This window comes from Tiliqua scincoides, chromosome 3 (assembly GCF_035046505.1).
Source record: "Tiliqua scincoides isolate rTilSci1 chromosome 3, rTilSci1.hap2, whole genome shotgun sequence".
Taxonomy (NCBI): Eukaryota; Metazoa; Chordata; class Lepidosauria; order Squamata; family Scincidae; genus Tiliqua; species Tiliqua scincoides.
Genome location: NC_089823.1, coordinates 1,796,341 through 1,815,937, shown reverse-complemented (window position 1 = coordinate 1,815,937; position 19,597 = coordinate 1,796,341). Strand labels below are relative to the sequence as shown.

General features: G+C 50.2%; 2 protein-coding genes across 4 annotated transcripts; one reads left to right on the top strand and one right to left on the bottom strand.

Annotated features, from left to right (window-relative positions):
• Positions 1-1,835: 1,835 nt before the first annotated feature.
• LOC136645584 (secreted frizzled-related protein 2-like) lies at positions 1,836-11,339 on the bottom strand. 3 transcript variants are annotated; one of them, XM_066621890.1, is made up of 4 exons: positions 11,260-11,339; positions 4,433-4,938; positions 3,537-3,614; positions 1,836-3,224 (listed from the first exon to the last, which is right to left on the bottom strand). In XM_066621890.1, exons 2-4 carry the CDS (start codon positions 4,929-4,931, stop codon positions 2,920-2,922), a joined length of 882 nt encoding a protein of 293 aa, XP_066477987.1. In that variant the 5' UTR covers positions 4,932-4,938; positions 11,260-11,339; the 3' UTR covers positions 1,836-2,919. The 3 variants fall into 3 exon arrangements, with proteins under 3 accessions (XP_066477987.1, XP_066477986.1, XP_066477988.1); XM_066621889.1 differs by lacking the exon at positions 11,260-11,339 and adding an exon at positions 7,665-7,719; XM_066621891.1 differs by lacking the exon at positions 11,260-11,339 and having other exon boundaries at positions 4,427-4,823.
• Positions 11,340-11,401: 62 nt separating this feature from the next.
• On the top strand, positions 11,402-19,280 carry LAMTOR1 (late endosomal/lysosomal adaptor, MAPK and MTOR activator 1). Its single transcript, XM_066621739.1, has 5 exons — positions 11,402-11,559; positions 14,625-14,770; positions 15,645-15,722; positions 17,398-17,524; positions 18,437-19,280. Exons 1-5 carry the CDS (start codon positions 11,518-11,520, stop codon positions 18,527-18,529), a joined length of 486 nt encoding a protein of 161 aa, XP_066477836.1. The 5' UTR covers positions 11,402-11,517; the 3' UTR covers positions 18,530-19,280.
• The last annotated feature ends 317 nt before the right edge of the window (positions 19,281-19,597 follow it).

The window sequence follows — 19,597 nt, the reverse complement described above, 5'->3', positions numbered from 1 at the left end:
TCTTCAAGGCAATCCAAAGAGAAACGGATGGGATCTGATCCTTTTGAGCCAGCGTGTGGAATGCACCCCTTGGCAACTCCTGGCATGGGAAGCACCCTCCCCCCCCCCAAAGGTCCACACATGCACCTTCTTCTTAGGAAAGCCTCATTAATGATGACCAGTTATGCTGTGGAGATGGGTTTGGTTGTGATGGGTACTGGATTCTGTTTTGTTACTATGGATGGGTTGCTTTTGTGTTGGTTGGTGTTCATCGGCCATCTGGAGCCTTTTCCCACACACAAGTGGGATGCAAAGAGTGCAGGTAAATTGACTGTGATTGATACTTACTGGGCTTGGAAGGGGAGCTGCTGCCATTGCTGTCTGTGTTCTGCTTCTCAATACTTTTCTTCCCTGTAAAATCTTATACCTCCTGAACAGGGTTGCCAGTTGAGCAGAAAAAGAAGAGTCCAAGGAATGATAAGGAATAAAACACACATTGAAAGGGAGGGGGACACACCTGAAGCACCAGCCTTGAGGCAGCACAGGAGGATCTCTAACTTGCACCCCGCTTGCCAATGAACCGGCAGTTTCCAGGAGTGTGAGTGCTACAAATGGGCAGTGAAGGAGTGAGGCTGACCTCTTTGGGAAGGCCATTCCCCTGATGGAGAGCATCATTCAAAACACGTGGGAGTTCATCCCATTTTGCTTCTCTATTCCTTTTCATCTCCTAAGGGGATCCCACAATGACTCTCACCAAGTGCGAAATATTTCCTTTTGTCTAATTCTCCTGACGCTCAATTTGAGCAGGTGTCCCCTGGTTCTGGTGTCGTGTGAGGGGGAAAAGAATATTCCTCTATCCACTCTATTGATCCCCTGCATAATTTTGTATCTCAGTCACGTCCCCCCCTCAGGCGCCTCTTTTCTAGACTGAAAAGCCTCAAACGCTGCAGCCTTTCCCCATAAGGGTGGTGCTCCAGCCCAGTAATAATTTTGGTTGCTGTCTTTTGCAGCTTTTCTCCTTCCATTATATCCTATATGTGGGGACCAGAACTGAACGCAACACTCCAGGTGCAGCCATACCATCGATTTGTACAATGGCATTATAATATTAGCTGTTTTGTTCTCAATACCTTTTCTAATGATCCCAAGCATAGAATTGGCCTTCTTCACTGCCGCTGTGCATTGGGTCGACACTTTCATCGACCTGTCCACCACCACCCCAAGATCTCTCTCCTGATCTGTCACAGACAGCTCAGAACCCATTAGCCTATATGTGGAGTTTGGATTTTTTGCCCCAATGTGCATGACCTTACACTTACTGACATTGAAGCGCATCTGCCATTTTGCTGCCCATTCTGCCAGTCTGGAAAGATCCTTCTGGAGCTCTTCACAATCCCTCCTGGTCTTCACCACTGGGAAAAGTTTGGTGTCATCTGCCCTTTCTCCAGGTCATTAATGAAGAGGTTGAAAAGTATCAGTCCCAGGACAGATCCTTGGGGCACTCTGCCTTTCACCTCTCTCCTTAGTGAAAACCGCCTATTGACACCCACTGTCTGTTTCCTGGACCTCAACCAATTCTTAATCCATAAGAGGACCTTCCCTCTTATTCCCTGACTATTAAGTTTTCTCAGCAGCCTTTGGTGAGGGACCATGTCAAATGCCTTCTGAAAATCCAGATATATAATTATCTATATACATCATTCTGATGCGCGGAGGATCTCACGTCTCCTGGCAACACTGAGCCACGTTTTGCCATTTTTTTCTGAAATTAAACCAGTAGCCTTAAATTTTTGTTTTATTCTTCAGATAATCAACAATAGAAATACAAATACACAGCGTAAAGCGTTAATTTCTGTGGTACTTTCCACCCCTTCCCAGGTCTTGAATTTGAGGCTGGAACAGGCAACGGCTTTTTCAGGGAGTTGCAGCAGGTTCAAAACTGCAGTCTGAACACATGGGGGTGGTGGTGTCTGAGGGTGGTGTCTAGGGTGTGCACGTCCATTGCACGTTTGCTTCTGGCCAAGGCTTGTGCTGATTTAAAAACGTGCAACACTAGTTGGACCACAAGCTGTGGCAGGTCATAGAAACCTGTACTTCCATGATGGGCAGTGCAACCTCCATCAGCAAAGGTCTCCTAAACACTTAGTACTGTGTCCAGCCCTATGGAAAAATGAGATTGCTCGTTTCCTCAAAATCAGGTTTGAGAATTGAGAAAACTTAAACATGATAGATGTAAAAATTGATGGTATCCTGGAGACAGAAAATAGGTGGAATAAGAACGCGGAAACTAGAAGGCCAAGGAGTGTTCAGTGATGTGTACGCACGCACAAGGGGCTTAAACCACAAGCACCAAAACCTGCTTTGTACATTTCATACCCTCAGTCTGATGTGCAAACCTCCTCTTTTGCACAAGGAGTGTGAAAAGAGGAAAGTTGTGCGATTCCCTCTTATACGTGAAACAGTCTCGTCCCCCCACTCAGCTTCCAAGGATCCAGTCAGACATGCACATAATCAAGCAACCAGTCCAGATGGAGGGTTTGTTCATTCAGAACAGCCCCCCCCATCCAGCCCAGTTGTGCCATTAAGCACACATCCCATGTCTCAACCATTGAGAGGAGTCTTATAAAAGTGTCACCTCCCACTTCTGGTGGTTGTATTACAGGCCTCTTTTGCCAAGGGCTGCCTCCTGGACCAAGCAGAGTTGGAGAAAATTTCTCCAGGAGTCAGGAGTCTGGTGAACACAGTCATCTTGGCCCCAAGAGAAGCATGCAGAAGGTCCCCGCTTGCGTGCTCCACCAGATCCTTCTCCCACTAGACACAGTATGGCTGTTCCAGGACAGTTGAGAAGTTGTTGGGCCCAGACAACATTTCCATCCTTTCTCTGACTCAAACCATAAAAACAATTGCAGAGGGAGGTTGGAGTGCTGTGGGAGGTTGCATCTAACACCGCAGCCTCCGTACGGCCCGAGAGAACTTCTTTAGCTCCTTCTCTCCTTGTCGCCATCTCTGAACCCAAGAGAGAACCATCCGACCAGCCACCCGACGCCCCATGGCCAGGACCATGGAGCCTGACCCCTCGAGCTCTTCGCAGGAGCAGGCCTCTCCACCGGGAAGCCACAGGACTGGCTTCTTCAGCTCTTCCTCTGACCAGCCATCCTGCTTGTAGAGAGTGCGGCTCTTGGATTCTGGGATCACTTTTAGATCGCCTTCCATGCTGGACAAGGACTTGATGCTCATTTTTAAAGCTGTTGGAGACAGATGTGGGAAGGGAGGGAAGGCTTTCAGGATGAGAAGGAAATGGACTTCCACAACAGATGGCTTGCTGATTCCCAGCCTCCCCTCATAGGTGCCTCAGTGGCTTCTTTGCTTTCTCAGGTAGTGGCTGGCTTGCACTCTTTCCTGGCCATCACCCTGGGGCATTTGGTGGGCCGCTGTGAGATACAGGAAGCTGGACTAGATGGGCCTATGGCCTGATCCAGTGGGGCTGTTCTTATGTTGCCATATGAAACTGTAGAGAACCTGAACTGGGACACCTGTCACAAGTACATGAGACTCACCAAAGTCTTGGGTGCAAACATTTTCCAGGAATTCCTTCTCACCGTGCCCTCTGTCAAGGCAGGCTGCACACACCACATCTGGGGGAACAAAGAGAGACACAAGAGAACCCAGTTTGGCTGGGGGAGAGGACGCCTGGCCAGAAGATGAGGCAGGGCTTGTTGAGAGCAAACAGAATCCTCTCCCTGCTCTCTCCGCCCAACGTTAGTGTCTCATCACACTTTTCAGCTGTCTGGTCATTTGCATCCTGGACACTAAATGTGGGATCAAACCTACCAGTGACCCCTCCAAAAGGCACCAAGCACAATCTTAATTACAGGCATTAATTCTACATTCTGTAAATGTGTACAGGTTTGTGGCATCATAGAAATGCAGTTTCCAGGATTTCCAGGGGAGAAGGCATGATGCAAAACAGTGTTCCTTTACAGAGGCAACCTTGGCATGAATGTCCGTGCCTCACAAATAAGTCTTGCACCGCTCCTTTCTGTTCACTTGGACAACCATTTCACGAGTCCCTTCTCCCAGCCACGATTCCACCTCTCTCCCTTCACACTCGGGTGCTGTCCTGTCATCTTTCAGCACATGGTTTAACCTTCTCATCATTTCTCTTTCCTCATTCCCCAGGCAGTGCCACTTCACTTCCAAGCAGCCCTTCCTAGCCAGAAGGAAAACTGAGATTCTCAGGAAGGCAGATTCTGCAGCCAGACCAAACCACATTTTTCTGTGCTCTCAAGACAACAGCACACTTCTGCGGGCTGTTATTGCCTTGTTACTGCAGCGCTAGGTGTACTGAAGTGCCTGCACATGTAAGTATTGCAGTAAGAAAAAACGACAGAAGGGGCCAATCCAGCTCTGCCAAGGGCACTCACCCCAAGGTTGCTGCCCCCAGAACACTCACCTTCCCTCAGGAGCTCCAGCTGGTCCTCTGGGCCGGCAGGAGGGATGCAGAGCTCGTTGCCTTGAGGGAACTTGCTACAGTTGAGCATCTCCGGCCAGGGGAAGCCGAAGGCAGCCATGACAGGGGTGCAGCCCTTTCTGACGGCCTCGCAGAGAGACCAGCAGGGGAAGATGGGCTCCTCCAGCTCACTGATGCACACTGGGGCGAAGAGGGAGCAGAGGAACTTTTTGGTGTCCCGGTGGCATTGCTTGGTCAACAGGGGCACCCAGGAGGCCGCTTGCTGCAGGGCCTCCTTCATGGAGTCATGGCCCAGGAGGTTGGGCAGGCGCATCTCACTGTAGCCAATGCCACGGCAGAGACCCATACTACTGGGCACTGGCTTGCAGCTGCTGCGCCTGGGGCTCCGTTGCACCAGGTGGTGGCGGAAAGGGGAGGAAGATGAGGAGGAGCAGCAGCTCCAGGCAGCCAGCAGGAGTGCCAAGGGCACCAGGAGGTCCATGGAGGGCCTAGAAGAGAAGCACAGATAGAGAGGCTGTTCAGGATGAGGTGCTCGCTGGGGAAAGAGCTGCCCCACAAAGCCCTCCCAGCATTTTGCCTGTCCCTGTTAGCTGGGCAATGCCACAACTGCAGTTTCCAGCAACAGAAAAAGAAGTCACCCCAAATCAGCTGTGCAGAAACCTGAGAAGAGAACACAAAACCCACCAGAATGCAGTGGCCTGATGCCTCCTGGCAAAGCTTTGCACAAAGTGCAGGAACCAAATTCCAGGCTGAAGGGCTGCTGTGAAACCAAAGGGGCTACTGAAAGCAGATGGGCCATGGTGGGGGGGAGGGGGAAACGTCAGGTGGGGAGTGAAGCCTGCACCACATCAGACTCCTCTTTGTGGACTGTGGAAGCTGCTTTCTCTGTGGCTCATCACTAGAAGTGAAAACAGTGATTTACCTTACTCAGAAGTAAGCCCATTGTGTTCAATAAGACTTAGGATGTAAACCTATCTCATTCACCAAAAACTCCTCTACTCATCACCCCTCAGTACACACCCTCCAACATCTCACAGACATAGGCTGGGACATGCTTGGGTGACATCACCCACTCCTATGCTGAGGAAAACTCCCTGGCAGGCCCTCCCCACCCCACTACTGAAGGCTCCCCCTGCAACCTTCACTTGACACTCCTTCTGTTTACCGCGGCCTTGTCTTCCAATGGCCCAGATGCCCAGAGCGCGCTTGTCCTTGTGGCTCTGGCAGAAAAGTCCACTCTCCCCCAGCCGGTCACAGCAGCTCCGAATCTGCTTCAGTAACTGTGGGAGAGGAATTGGACGACCTGAGAGTGCCAGGAAACCCCATGAACACACACGGGCATGGATGTGCACTATAGGCAAGCTACACAAACCCCCTACTCCTAGAGATCTGGGGGCTGGAGTGGAATCCAATACTCACCCTAGAACGTTTAACAGCACCCAAAGGTACAAACAGGGACAAGACAGATGCAGAGATCAGAAAATCAGACCTGTCGGTCCCTGGTAAATAGGGGAGGGAATGCTGGCGTTTGGGTCAGCATGTACATCCTCCTTGTAGCCTCACTCTTTCCTGGACGCTTCCACCCCAGCAGCTCCAGAATTTGTGTCAAGTAGAAGCCTGAATATCTGCGGCTGCCTTCTGCTTGAGTCAGCCCATGCTGGGCCTGTCCATCCAGCTCAGTCTTGTCTACACAGAGTGGCAGCAGTTCTCCAGGGTCTCGGGCAAGCTCCAAGCAGATACTGCCAGGACTGAACCTGCATCCTGCTACAGTGGCAGGGGCTCTGCCACTAGGCCCCGCCCCATCACAGCTACCCCCTAAAGCAGAGAAGTCCAACTACCTTCCTGCTCCTAGTTGGGGGGCCCATCTCACCTGGGATGCTTTTCCAACAACATGAGGGCAGATCCAGCCTCCTCCTTTGTCCAGCTTTAACTTCCAAGTGCCCCACTCCAAAATTTTCACCCTTTTTTCCAAGACTCCCCAACCCAAGTATTACCTGAAGGCTACTGGCTTTGCAGGAAGTCCGGAACCAGAAGGTTGTATCCCCTGAAATTATGGGTTATAGTAACCAGTCTGCAGACCTCAGGGCTGTGTTTCCTCTTGAATGAGCAGGTCTATGAATTTAACTGCAGGAAACTCAAGAAGGCTCTCACAGAAGAGCTATAAAAGAGGGGCGTGGGTAGATGGGAGCGAGCCCTGTAATTATGCCTCACTCTTCTCCAGAACAATGAAGTTAAGCCTGGAGGCTGTTGATTTTTCTACTCAGCCATCCTGTAGCTAGGGCCACAGTCATGCTAAATGGCTCTGTCTTTATACAGAGAAAAACAGAAAGTAACAGCCACTACCTTTCCCAGTCATCAGGAAAAAAGCAGTTAAAAAAAGGGCAGTAGCAGAAAGAGATCTAGATGCAATGCTCTTCCCCAGCAAAGATAAAGTGAATTATTGTAAGGCATTTTGTTTTCCTCTGCACTGAAGTTGGGCACTTAAAACTGCCTTACGCATTGCCAAGGTCTGGAATTCAGTTGTGAAACCTAAGGCGAGTACAACGCGCTGGAGTGTTCTTGGGTGTCCACTTTAGTGGGGCCAGTGCAGAACTTCTCATTGAACACGGCTATTAGCTAGAATGTACATTTGATTTAAAAACAGTGCTGATCCTTTCTTCTGACTCAATCCAGGCTAAACAGGGATCCTAACATGTTTGTGCAAACGTACCCTATAGGCATAGATCTCACAAAGGCTTTTGACCTGGTCAGCAGGGATGGCCTCTTCAAGATTCTCCCCAAGATTGGATGTCCACCCAGGCTCCTCAGCATCATCAGATCCTTCCACAAGGACATGAAGGGCACTGATGTCTTCGATGGCTACACATCAGACCCTTTTGACATCCGAAGTGGCGTGAAGCAGGGCTGTGTTCTTGCACCAACCTTGTTTGGGATCTTCTTCGCTGTCCTGCTGAAGCAGGCCTTTGGAACTACAACAGAAGGCATCTATCTCCGGACCAGATCAGATGGAAAGCTCTTCAACCTCTCCAGACTGAGAGCAAAGTCCAGCTAAAATGTCTGCGTGACTTCCTCTTTGCTGACGATGCAGCTATCACTACCCACTCTGCCAAAGATCTCCAGCACCTCATGGATCGTTTTAGCAAGGCCTGCCAAGATTTTGGACTGACAATCAGCCTGAAGAAAACACAGGTCATGGTTCAGGATGTGGACTTACCTCCCTGCATTACAATCTCTGCACATGAACTGGAGGTTGTCCATGACTTTGTGTACCTTGGCTCAACGATCTCCGACACTCTCTCGATACCGAGCTAAACAAACGCATCGGTAAAGCAGCTACCACGTTTTCCAGACTCACAAAGAGAGTCTGGTCCAACAAGAAGCTGTCGGAACATACCAAGATCCAGGTCTACAGAGCTTGCGTCCTGAGTACACTTCTGTACTGCAGCGAGTCATGGACTCTTCACTCACAACAGGAGAGGAAACTGAATGCTTTCCACATGCGCTGCCTCTGACGTATTCTCGGCATCACCTGGCAGGACAAAGTTTCAAACAACACAGTCCTGGAACGTGCTGGAATCCCTAGCATGTATGCACTACTGAAACAGAGACGCCTGCGTTGGCTCGGTCATGTCGTGAGAATGGATGATGGCCGGATCCCAAAGGATCTCCTCTATGGAGAACTCGTGCAAGGAAAGCGCCCTACAGGTAGACCACAGCTGCGATACAAGGACATCTGCAAGAGGGATCTGAAGGCCTTAGCAGTGGACCTCAACAAGTGGGAAACCCTGGCCTCTGAGCGGCCCGCTTGGAGGCAGGCTGTGCAACATGGCCTTTCCCAGTTTGAAGAGACACTTGGCCAACAGTCTGAGGCTAAGAGGCAAAGAAGGAAGGCCCATAGCCAGGGAGACAGACCAGGAACAGACTGCACTTGCTCCCAGTGTGGAAGGGATTGTCACTCCCGAATCGGCCTTTTCAGCCACACTAGACGCTGTTCCAGAACCACCTTTCAGAGCGCGATACCATAGTCTTTCGAGACTGAAGGTGGCCAACTAACACCCTATAGGCAACTTGGCAGTCCAGATATTGCCATGAGGACAAGGAAAGGGTCATCAATCTTAAGCACATTTGGGGCCTGCAAATATGCAAGGGCGGGGCAGTGCAAACAATTCTGATAAAACCAGTTCCTGGAGGTTTTTTTTCCCAGCATGACATGCTGATGGCAATTCCTGGAAGCCCTGGTGACTCCTCCAGCAGTGTTTTCAGCAGTTACCTGGAAATTAATGCAGATGCCCGGAAACATGGAGGGTTGGTATTCCCAGGGTGAGGGCAAGGGCACACCTGGCTGTGCCTGGAGATCGAGGGGGCCATGCCAAGGCTGCAACACCATAACCACTTTGGAAAACAGTTGAGGCTAACTTGTAGATCAAGCTCAAGGATACTTGGGAAAACTTAACATTCTGTGCTTATTGTACAGAAACTGTGAGATTTGCTGATGCCAGCCAGAAGCAGTGTTAGAGCAGAACAAGCCCTAAGAGAAAGTAGGCACCTGCAGCAGCTGAACTGGAGCCTGTATCTCAGAGGCAGTGAAATGTGTGCCTCTCTGCATGACCTCCTCTCTCACAGAACCTTGAGAGTTACCTCACCTTTCAGCAACAAGGAGCCCTTTGAGCCTGCAGAATTGAGGCCAAAGGGGGTGATTCCTGAGTGAGTGGTGGGGCTGTCCAGAAGTGGCCATGTTCTAGAAAGAGACCTTTGCCGACGTTCCCAAGATTACCCACAAAACAATTCAACCAGAACGATTTTTAGCACTTGAACCGATATGTGATGGCCCTTTTGGTTTTTACTCCATAAAGTTTCATTAATCTTCCTGTTACCCACTGTGTGCAAAGCCATTCCTTGCCATTGGAAATCAGGGGAGTTTCTTCCCTGGCTGTCTTCTTAAATCTCTGGAGCAGCAGCAGCACCCAGTCAATGTGTGGCTGGGGCTTCAACCAAGGGACACTGGAGGCAGGCCCACCTACCCTAGATATCTGGACTTAACAACCACGTGTGGTGGGAGTGGCATTTCCCTCAGGCCTGATGGGAATGATGACCCCAGCAGGCTCTACAGGGGATTGCTCCTTTGGGTGGTCACCCCATGCTCCATCCACCCAGAAACCTTTCTACTACCTCACTAAATTAACAACCCCACCTCTTTGAGTCCAGGGACCTCTGCCTGATTCTGCTTGCATATAGGGTAAAATAAACACTGTTAGCATTTCTCCCATGGCTGCCTGTACCCCACATTTCCAAATGTCCTTCACTAAACCAGATGACATGGAGTTGCCCCCTTTGTTGCGGGGGGGGGGGGAGGATCCTGCCCCTTTCTTGGGCCAGATTTGATTCCAGCTCCTCAAATTGAAGGTTTTGTGGTGACCTTTCCCAGGTATTTCCCAAGATCCTGGGAATAATGACCTTTGACTGAGCTGCCCCCAAAGGTTATCATAAGGTCCAGGTGAATAAATACACAGCCCATGCCACAGATGGAAACACAGGTAGACCAAAGAGGCAAAGCTCAATATTTGTCCACACCAGTCCTAATACTAAGAGGTGCTGCTGGTAGGTGCCCCTTCCCCTCCAAGAAGATGGCTTTTGCCACACTGCAAGGCCTATTTCAATACAAGACCCTGCCCTTGGCATTGCACGGAGTGGCTCAAATGCTTCAGTGCCAAGACTGAGTATTAGGGCCCTGTAAAGCATTTACACTGGCTTATTTCAACATTATTGTGCTTAGTTGTACTTGGGAAAAGCCCCTGTGACAGTGCACACCATATTCATGGCTTAAAAGGAGTGGGTCTGAGGCAAGTCCATAAAATCTATCCCAGGGGAACTAGTCAAGAATACTTGGGGTCTGCTGTTAAGGCCAGTGCCTGAGAAAGCAGGTACCACGGAATGTTCCCCTGAAAACATCTAACTGAGGTGGTTGTGGGGAATGGCCAGCTATAGTACACTAGTTTCACCCCAAACTTCAGAGCCAACCCCTGCTGCAGAGGTCCAAAGCCCAGCGTGACCAAAAGAGCTGGCATGGGGAATTATTGTATATTTCTCTTCAAAGGCAGTGTGCACCATACCAATGGGCTTCAAAGGATCAGTGGGCCTGAGATGCAGGCAGGAGGCAATAATTATGTGGAGGGTCTGCACTCAGGGGAGAGGCTACACACAGGTGGTGTGCTGGCAGGTTCCATAAGGACATGCAGTGGAGCAGGGACGGGCGCTATGGGGGGGAAAGGCAGGTGGAGGCCTGCCTCTGAGCCATGGGTGAGGAGACAGGTGAGGCAGAGCCCCCCCCTGGAGCCCTTCGAAAAGGGCTGCCGCCATGTGAGGCATGCAAGCACTCCCAGCCCATGAGCAGTTTCAGCAGTGTGTACATGCTAGGGATTCCAGCACGTTCCAGGATTGTGTTGTTTGGAACTTTGTCCTGCCAGGTGATGCCGAGGATGCGTCGGAGGCAGCGCATGTGGAAAGCGCTCAGTTTCCTCTCCTGTTGTGAGCGAAGAGTCCATGACTCGCTGCAGTACAGAAGTGTACTCAGGACGCAAGCTCTGTAGACCTGGATCTTGGCGTGTTCCGTCAGCTTCTTGTTGGACCAGACTCTCCTTGTGATCTGTGACTCTTGTCACTGCGACTCTCTTGTTGGACCAGACTCTCCTTGTGATCTGTGACTCTTGTCACTGCGACTCTCTTGTTGGACCAGACTCTCTTTGTGATCTTGTGGTCCAACAAGAAACTCGACCAGACTCTCCCTCACGTTCCACCCCTCGAGGCCGCACCTCCTTCTTCTCGCCGCGTGACACGCTCGTGCACTCCGCTCAAGGACGCGATTGGTCGGGACTGGGTCCACGTGACCGCCGCTCCCTACAGGCTTTGCGCGCTAGTCCCCGCCTCCTTCCCGCTCACGTGAGTCTAGAGGGGGCGGGGAGCAGCAGCGCGTCACGTGGCCGGAAGGAGGAAAGGGCAGAGGAGCCACAGCGGGGGAGGGGCCTTGGTCGGCCTCCCCCTCCCTCGCGCCGCACCGGAGCGCTGCAGCCATGGGCTGTTGCTATAGCAGCGAGAACGAGGCCTCGGAGCAGGTGCGGGGGGGTCGGAGCGGTGCCGCGGACCTTGCGGGGCGGGGCTGCTTCGTGCTGCCCTCCCGACCCCGCCCTGCGCGGCCCGCTTCGAGGTCCCTCTGGGCCCGGCGCCTGAGGGGGAGCAGACCCCGCTGTCGGCGGACCACGCCCCCTGCCCAGGGAGCCTCGGGCGGAGGGGCTCTTCCCAGGCAGCCCGCCCGGGGAGGCGCCGGGGTCGGTCTCGGCTCTCAGCGCCCTGCCTGCCTGCCTTCATTCGGGCTGCGCAGCTCTCCCCTCGCCGCCTCCCTCCCCTGGTGCCCGTGGGGCGAGCCTGGCTCTGAACCTGGGCCTGGGCTCTCGGGGTGCTCTGGGTGTGAGGCGACCCCGAGTGCCGGCAGCTGCCAGCTGTCCCTAGTGCAGCAGGACGCGAGGTGGGCGGGCGGGCAGATGAGCCCTTCCTTTAGTGCCCCCACTAGAGGGAAGTTGGACAGGATCAGGCCTTTGGAGCAGAGACGGGGAGGGCAGGTGAGGCAGATCCTCCCCACCGGAGCCCTTTGGAAAGCACAAGCACCTCAACCTACATGTGGGCTCTGGCAGGGAGGCTCTGCCTCACCTGACCCTCCCACCACACTTCCCTGTAGTGCAGCACCGCACCTGGGTGACAGAAGAGTCTCTGAGAGGGTAGCGAAGTGCAGAGGGCTGCTGGGCAGAATAGCAGCACCTGTGATTTCTCCCTGGTCTGATCAGACTTGCAGGAAGCGCTTGGAAAGAGTCAAATGTCCAGTGCCTGAATCCAGTCTCCTCCTCAGATCTCTTCTCTTGCACTTGGAGGGGTCAGGAAAACAGAAGCTGCAAACCCCTTCCCACCACCACCACCGAACTCTTGAATCTGTCTTGGCATTGCGAGTTCTGTGGTAGTGGGAAGGGGTTTCCTGCCTCTGTTTTCCTGACCTTCCCAAGCACAAGAGAAGAGGTCTACAGGCTCACTCCAGGGGAATACTGCTTTTTGCTGATTGGTTTTGGCCATACTATAGTTGCCTTGAAAGGTAGGGCTGTGTGTGTGTGTGTGTGTGTGTGTGTGAGAGAGAGAGAGAGAGAGAGAGAGAGAGAGAGTGTGAGAGAGAGAGTATGTGAATGTGAATGTCTTGAGTAATCAGACCTGGAAAAATTATAGGTTGGTACTTAGCAAAAAAGAGAAGTGTATGTGCACACACATGAGTGATGGTCATGCATGTGTTCTATGCAGCTCTTTCTCTTTTGAGGCATTAAAATCTTCCTGTCTAGTAGGGCTGGCCATGTATTTCAAAATTAAGTACCCATGATATGTAATTTTTGAAGTAGTGGAGGGCCTGATGGTCTCGCATTCTATTAATCAATGCATTGTTGCAGACCTCGCAAAAGCTCTTGGTAGAGGGGATTCCTTCCTGCCCTCTTCTGTGTTTGTCTATTATTGCAGCAACTTGTTACCTGAAAGTCCATGCAAATGCCTAGAAAAATGGAACACTCTTTCTAGTCTTCCTGTTCTTAACTGGGTCCTTGAGAGATTTTCATAGCAATGTAGTTTTAAGTCTTTCTTGATAGTCTGCAGTGGAAATCAGTGGTAAATGTCTCCAACACCAGTTTCTTAAATGTATAGCAGACGGTGCTGAAGAGCCTTTTCCTGTGTTGGGCTCCAGAGCAATTCTCCTCCTCTGTCTTAGTAGCTGGCAGTGTCTTCCCCAAGTTTCCATTACAGCATGTAAAATCAAAGATTTGAATAGTTCATGGAGTACTTTCAGTCTCAGTTGGGGAAAAAATGGTACAAAGATAATATCTGGGATGCTGAAGCTAATAGGTCTACTTTTTCTAATTGCATTAAGATTAGAGAGAGTTATTATAAAGTTTACTGATGGCACTTAAGCCTGTAAGGCACAGATAAATGAAACTGGCTGTGTGAGGTGTGATCTACCAAATTGGACATTGATCATATTTATGGTGACTTTGCTCCAAAATAGTGCTATATTGGAAAACGATCCTGCATTGCCTAAAACTTACTATAGGGTGAGAAGTTCCATATGATCCCTTTCTTATTCCTTTGGGTTATAATACTTGTATGACTCTGTAAGACCTGAGTGCTATAGAATGAGATTAAATTATTTAACCACAGCTGAGATGTTGATAGTGCAGACATGGCACTCAGCTACTTCACCTGCTTTCAACCATTGATTGGCTGAATCATTTTATTAGTGAAGAGAGAGAAATACAATCAACTTTTTAAAAAGCATAAAAAGAGAAGAAAAAAGGAAATACCATCTACATTATATGTAGCAGTACTACATATATAAAAGTTATACAGAGATAAATTAGTAATAACCTACACTACAGCTAAATCCATAGACAATAATGACCCTGTGAATATATATCTAAAAATGGCTTCCAAATGCCGACAGATACGTCCATTTGTAGTTTTCTTCTATAAGCCATTCGTTCAAGTTTTGATAAAAATAAAAGGTCCTCAATCCACTGGGTGATAACAGGAGGGCTCTTAATATTTCTAATGCTTTATTAGACATCTTTTAGCACCAGTTGGTTGGCTAAATCATGAAAGGTAACTGAAATGGAGAAGGTAATGAGATTTGTTCACTTGAATAAGGTAGACAAAGTAGGATTTCTTTTCATTGGGGCTGGCTTCCTTTTATGATTTTGATGAAGGGTAGATATTACTTCAGAATTTGGATGGTGTGCTTGATTTAATAAGCATATATTGGAAGGAATGCTACTACTTGCTTGTGTGTTTCTTGTATTTAAATTGAATCTAAGAATATTAAGTGATAGTTGTTTCTAAAGTTATTTTTATTGCTACTACTAATACAGCCCCCCTCCCGGGCCAAATGTGTGAATGAGGGATATGATGACGGCCGCTACCAGTTCCTCTGTCTGTGTGGGTCGATATATGTTATGGGTGTTGCCTTGCCCGCTGATGCTTTGAAGCGTATCTTGAATGTGAAGTCTTTTGCTCTGAACTTTGCAGAAGGGAGCAGGTGGCCCTTGGGGGGGAAGGGTCCTGCAAAATCTCAACGATGATCTTTTTGCTTCCCTCCCTCCAGGGGGAGGAGTCAAAGCCCCTCCTGCCACCTGCTGCCAGCCCACCCAACAAGTCCTTAAATGGGACCGAGTCCAACTGCTACAGCCTGCCTTCGGCCCGGACAGATGAACAGGCACTGCTGTCCTCCATCCTTGCCAAGACAGCAATGTGAGTCCTTTTTCTAAAATCAGACATGGAGGTCTGGGAAGGAGAACTCAGTAGCCCAGTCTCTTGCCTGAAAACAAGAGCTGCTAAACCCACGTATCCCTCCTGGGGAGCCTGTCAAACTTACTTTTGAAGAGCTAGCTAGGGAGCTTAAGATATCCTCTATGCTCTGAATAGTAATTGTGGAGGAGGGTGGCTGACTCCATGCCTCCTGCTCAGTCTTTCCAGGAGCATCTGGTTTGCCCCTGGATGCTAGGTGGTCCCTCTGTTTGCCACTCTTGGAAAGGAGGCTCCACAGGTCCCTTAGATGATGGTGCTCTCAACCTCTCTGTTGACAAAGTGGCAGTATGTAGATATTCTTAGTAAACATGGAATGCTGTGTCAGTGAAAGCTGCTTCAACTGATGGGGAAAAAAACTGCAGAGCAGTGGAGGTACCCATGTGCCCTCATTGCAATATTGCAGTGGCGCACTTGACTGTGATACTGAACCTGCCCAGCACAAAGTATTTTGCTGCCCTCCCTGAGCAGTGTGTTGTCCTAGTTGAGAGAGATGTCCTTGCCCCCTTGCAGTGTTGCTGATGGTGGGCACACCCCCCTGAACAGTGCACTGCCTTATTGGGTTGTAGCAAAAATATTGCTACCCTACTCAGTTACCTGCACGGGTTTCTTTTTCCCATTTTCCTTGTTACTGTGGAGCCCTCTGGTGGGGTGCGTGTTACATGTCGCCCAGAGCAAGTGCTCTGCATGCTGCATGGATGTGGCTTTGGGATTTGAGCTGTGGTTTGTTTGGCAGTAGTGTCTGCTTTCACGTGGGTTTACCTGCGTTAGGGAGCAGGTGGTGAGTTCCCCCAACCACTGTCCTCTTGCCTTCCTTCAGCAACATCATTGATGTTTCAGCGGCAGATTCCCAGGGTATGGAACAGCACGAGTACATGGACAGAGCCAGGCAATACAGGTATGCCAGCACACAAGGGGGAACTCAAAGGAATGTTTTTTCTTTAGAACTAAAAGTAGGCCTGAATGCTGTCAGCACCTGCTAGAGCTGTTGTCACAGAAGTGAGGCAAATTATGTTTAAAACCAAAACAAGAGAAAGGTAGTAACTGTTAGACAATCAGGCATAAGTTTGGGGTGCCACTGGCAACTGGCTGCTCTCATTTCCTAGCTCACCTTTATTTCAGAGTTTCAATTCTGTATGCTTTGCTTTTATGCTTGCTTTGTCGGCAAAGAGGAAGTGACTTCCTCTTTGCCGACGAGGCAGCTGTCACTACCCACTCTGCCAAAGATCTCCAGCAGCTCATGGATCGTTTTAGCAAGGCCTGCCAAGATTTTGGACTGACGATCAGCCTTAAGAAAACATAGGTCATGGTTCAGGATGTGGACTCACCTCCCTGCATTACAATCTCTGCGCATGAACTGGAGGTTGTCCATGACTTTATGTACCTTGGCTCAGCGATCTCCGACACTCTTTCTCTGGATACCGAGCTAAACAAACGCATCGGTAAAGCAGCTACCACGTTTTCCAGACTCACAAAGAGAGTCTGGTCCAACAAGAAGCTGACGGGACATACCATGGAACTCGTGCAAGGAAAGCGCCCTACAGGTAGACCACAGCTGCGCTACAAGGACATCTGCAAGAGGGATCTGAAGGCCTTAGGAGTGGACCTCAACAAGTGGGAAACCCTGGCCTCTGAGCGGCCCGCTTGGAGGCAGGTTGTGCAGCATGGCCTTTGCCAGTTTGAAGAGACACTTGGCCAACAGTCTGAGGCAAAGAGGCAAAGAAGGAAGGCCCATAGCCAGGGAGACCAGGGACAGACTGCACTTGCTCCCAGTGTGGAAGGGATTGTCACTCCCGAATTGGCCTTTTCAGTCACACTAGATACTGTTCCAGGACCACCATTCAGAGCGTGATACCATAGTCTTTCGAGACTGAAGGTTGCCAACAACTCTGTGCTTGCTTGTATGTAGGCTGCTGTTTTAATTGGTTTTGCTTTCAGTGTGTTTAATATTTGTAAGATGCTTTGAAATGCACTAAACTGAAAAACAGGTTATTCATTTTGGAAGTAAGTCAAATATTTTTCTGCCCAGTGCAAGTAATGTTCCCGCACCAAGGGAAAGTTCAGCTTTTAGCAGGCTTATTCTGAAACCATCTTTGGCCAGAGTTAAGGCTCCCACATAAAAATCTGAGATCCTGAAATTGGTGTCAAGGAATAGAGAACTTCCAGCCCTGGAATTTGGGACTTCATAACTGGCTTAAGGCTGAGACTTCGTGTGGCGGTCATTGGTCAAGACAGATTTGTTTTTCTGTGTCAAATTGGGGTAATGGGAGCTGGAGTGATGAAGGGACTGAGCTGCAGATCTCACCTCTGCCAGGTGGCCCTAGGCAGGTCATACCCTCTCAGCTGCAATATAAGGATAATGCTGCCTACCTTTCAGGGCTGTGGTAAGGATTACAGCAAAGTAAAACACAAAGTGTTTGGCAAGTGCCACACAAGGCTAAGGATCATAACTATGATGTGTCTGTTTTTGGAGAACTTACTGCAAAGTGGTGGTGCTGAGCCCTTGTCCCCTTTGCTCAGTGACTTCCCTGCTCCCTCCTTCTCACCCTTGTGCCTCCACTCTTTTCTCCCAGCACCAGGCTGGCCATGCTAAGTAACAACCTGATGCACTGGAAGAAGCTCCCGCCACTCCCATCACTGACCAGCCAGCCTCATCAAGTGCTTGCCAGTGACCCTGTGCCCTTTGCAGACTTGCAGCAGGTGGGTATGGGTGCATTCAGGGGTTGTGTCAGCTCTTTCCTTTTGCTGTGAAGCTGTGCTTTTGCCTTGGTATTCCCCCAGCCTGGTCCGAAGCAGCTACTTTAGCTCTGGGTGGTCTGGCTGCATGGCAGAGTCATTGCTTAGTAGACCAGGACTGAATGAGTTCTGCTCCTGCACCAGAATGACTCAAATGGCAGGCTGGGCCAAGCCATCCAACACCAGAGCTGTGATGCCTTTAAAAAGGAGTCAGCAGCTGTTTACCCTGATAACTAAAGAGAGCTTTCACAAGTAGAGGCAGTCTGCCTCTGAAGAGCAGTTGCTAGGACGCAACAGTAGGAGAGGGCTTTGCTTTCAAGGAGCCTGGGAGGTTTGCTGAGCCATTGTGTGGGCCACCGTGGGAAACGGGATACTGGACCTTGCAACTAATCCAACAGAGGATGCTCATTCCTGAAGTGGTACCTGCCTTGTGGGCCAACTGATCAGTGGCTGTTGATTGGGGCCCTCCCTTTCTTGTGGTACTGGCTGTGCACACACAAGGAAGACAGATAGATGGGAGCAGATTAGGCTGGGGGGGGAGTGGAAAGCAGGGGGGGCATAGAGACTTAGTGGACTCAGCAAAGCTATCACTCAAAGAACAGCAGCCCCACCCCCACATGCCAGGGAGACACTGGGAAACGTCTGAGTAAGGAAGAACATGGGGTTCAATCCGTGTGCCTCAAACTCTTTCCTGGTTGTAGCAAACTGACTGAGCTGGTCTGACCTGCTCTGATCTCCCTGTTTTCTGTTGTGTACCATGCACACAAGGTAGTTGTGGCCTATTTGATCCTTTGTAGCTATGGTGCAGACATTTTTGCGCAAAGTGGATCTTGCACAGAGTTCCTCCTGGCGGCTCATTCCCTCTTTCTTCCTTAGGTCTCTCGGATAGCCGCGTATGCCTACAGTGCCCTCTCCCAAATCCGAGTGGACGCAAAAGAAGACCTGGTCGTACAGTTTGGGATTCCGTGACGCCAGTTCTCATGCGTCTCTTTTCCCCTCACTTTTTGTTTCTTTCCTATCTTCAATTGGCTTGTCACTGCAGTTGAACTTGTACAGCTACAGTACACAGAATTTCCTACTACCACTTTCCGCAGAGACAGGAACTTGTGGACAGCCAGCTGTTGCTGCTGATGCTGCCATGGCTGCTCCCAGTTGTACATTCTCCCCTTCCCACCTTGGGGTGCATCTTTGGGCAGACTAGTACATGCAGGATTGGAGGAAGAGCGCCCTAGAAGACTGTGCTTGCTTAACTCAGCTCAGCTCATAAGAAGTGTGAATGTCTCGCCATTGAGACAACCAGGGAAAGCCTGAGTCACAGGGAAGGCTTTGGGAAAAGGGGGGGGGGCAGGAAGAGAGATCAACCTTTGGTGATGGGGGAGGCGGCGGGGGGTTCACAGTATTTACTTTTGGTCTGAGATACTACTGAAATGCTCACTAATTTGGGGGGGATGAGAGTGAAGGATGGAACACCTTGCAATGCATGGGATGACATGTCCCTTCCCACCGGACTTCTGTGGATGGTTTAACTGCTGCTTCCATTAGGACTGGGGACAGGGAGGGAAGGGGAGGATCCTTTTTAAAGAACTGCATGACAGATGAGAAGTCACTTGTGCCCCGGCACTTCTCCCTGGTGTGTCATCCTTACGTGGCTGAACTGTCATTTTGTGTTGATTTTTTTTGTTCTTGCTAAAGCAGATAAAATACAGATACATTCATCCAAGGTAGAGGCTCTTCTGTGTTCATACCCTAAATGGGTTATGACAGGCTGTTCCTAAAGACTGCTTGGCAGGCAGTCTGAACAGTGAGATGAGGAGGAGGGTGGTCCTGACGGTGTTTACCATGCCCAGTTTGCCTTTGGCATATGCCCCCATCTCCCCATTCTGGCTTGAAACACAAGAGGGAAAGGGGGAGGAGCATCCTCACGGACCCAGCAGGCAGCCCGCAAAGCTAAATGTTGGCAAGCCTGCCTCTTGCTGTTTGGCTCAAGGCTGAGGCTCAGCTGTGGTGAGCCAATTCACTTCAGTGCCCTGCAGCTGA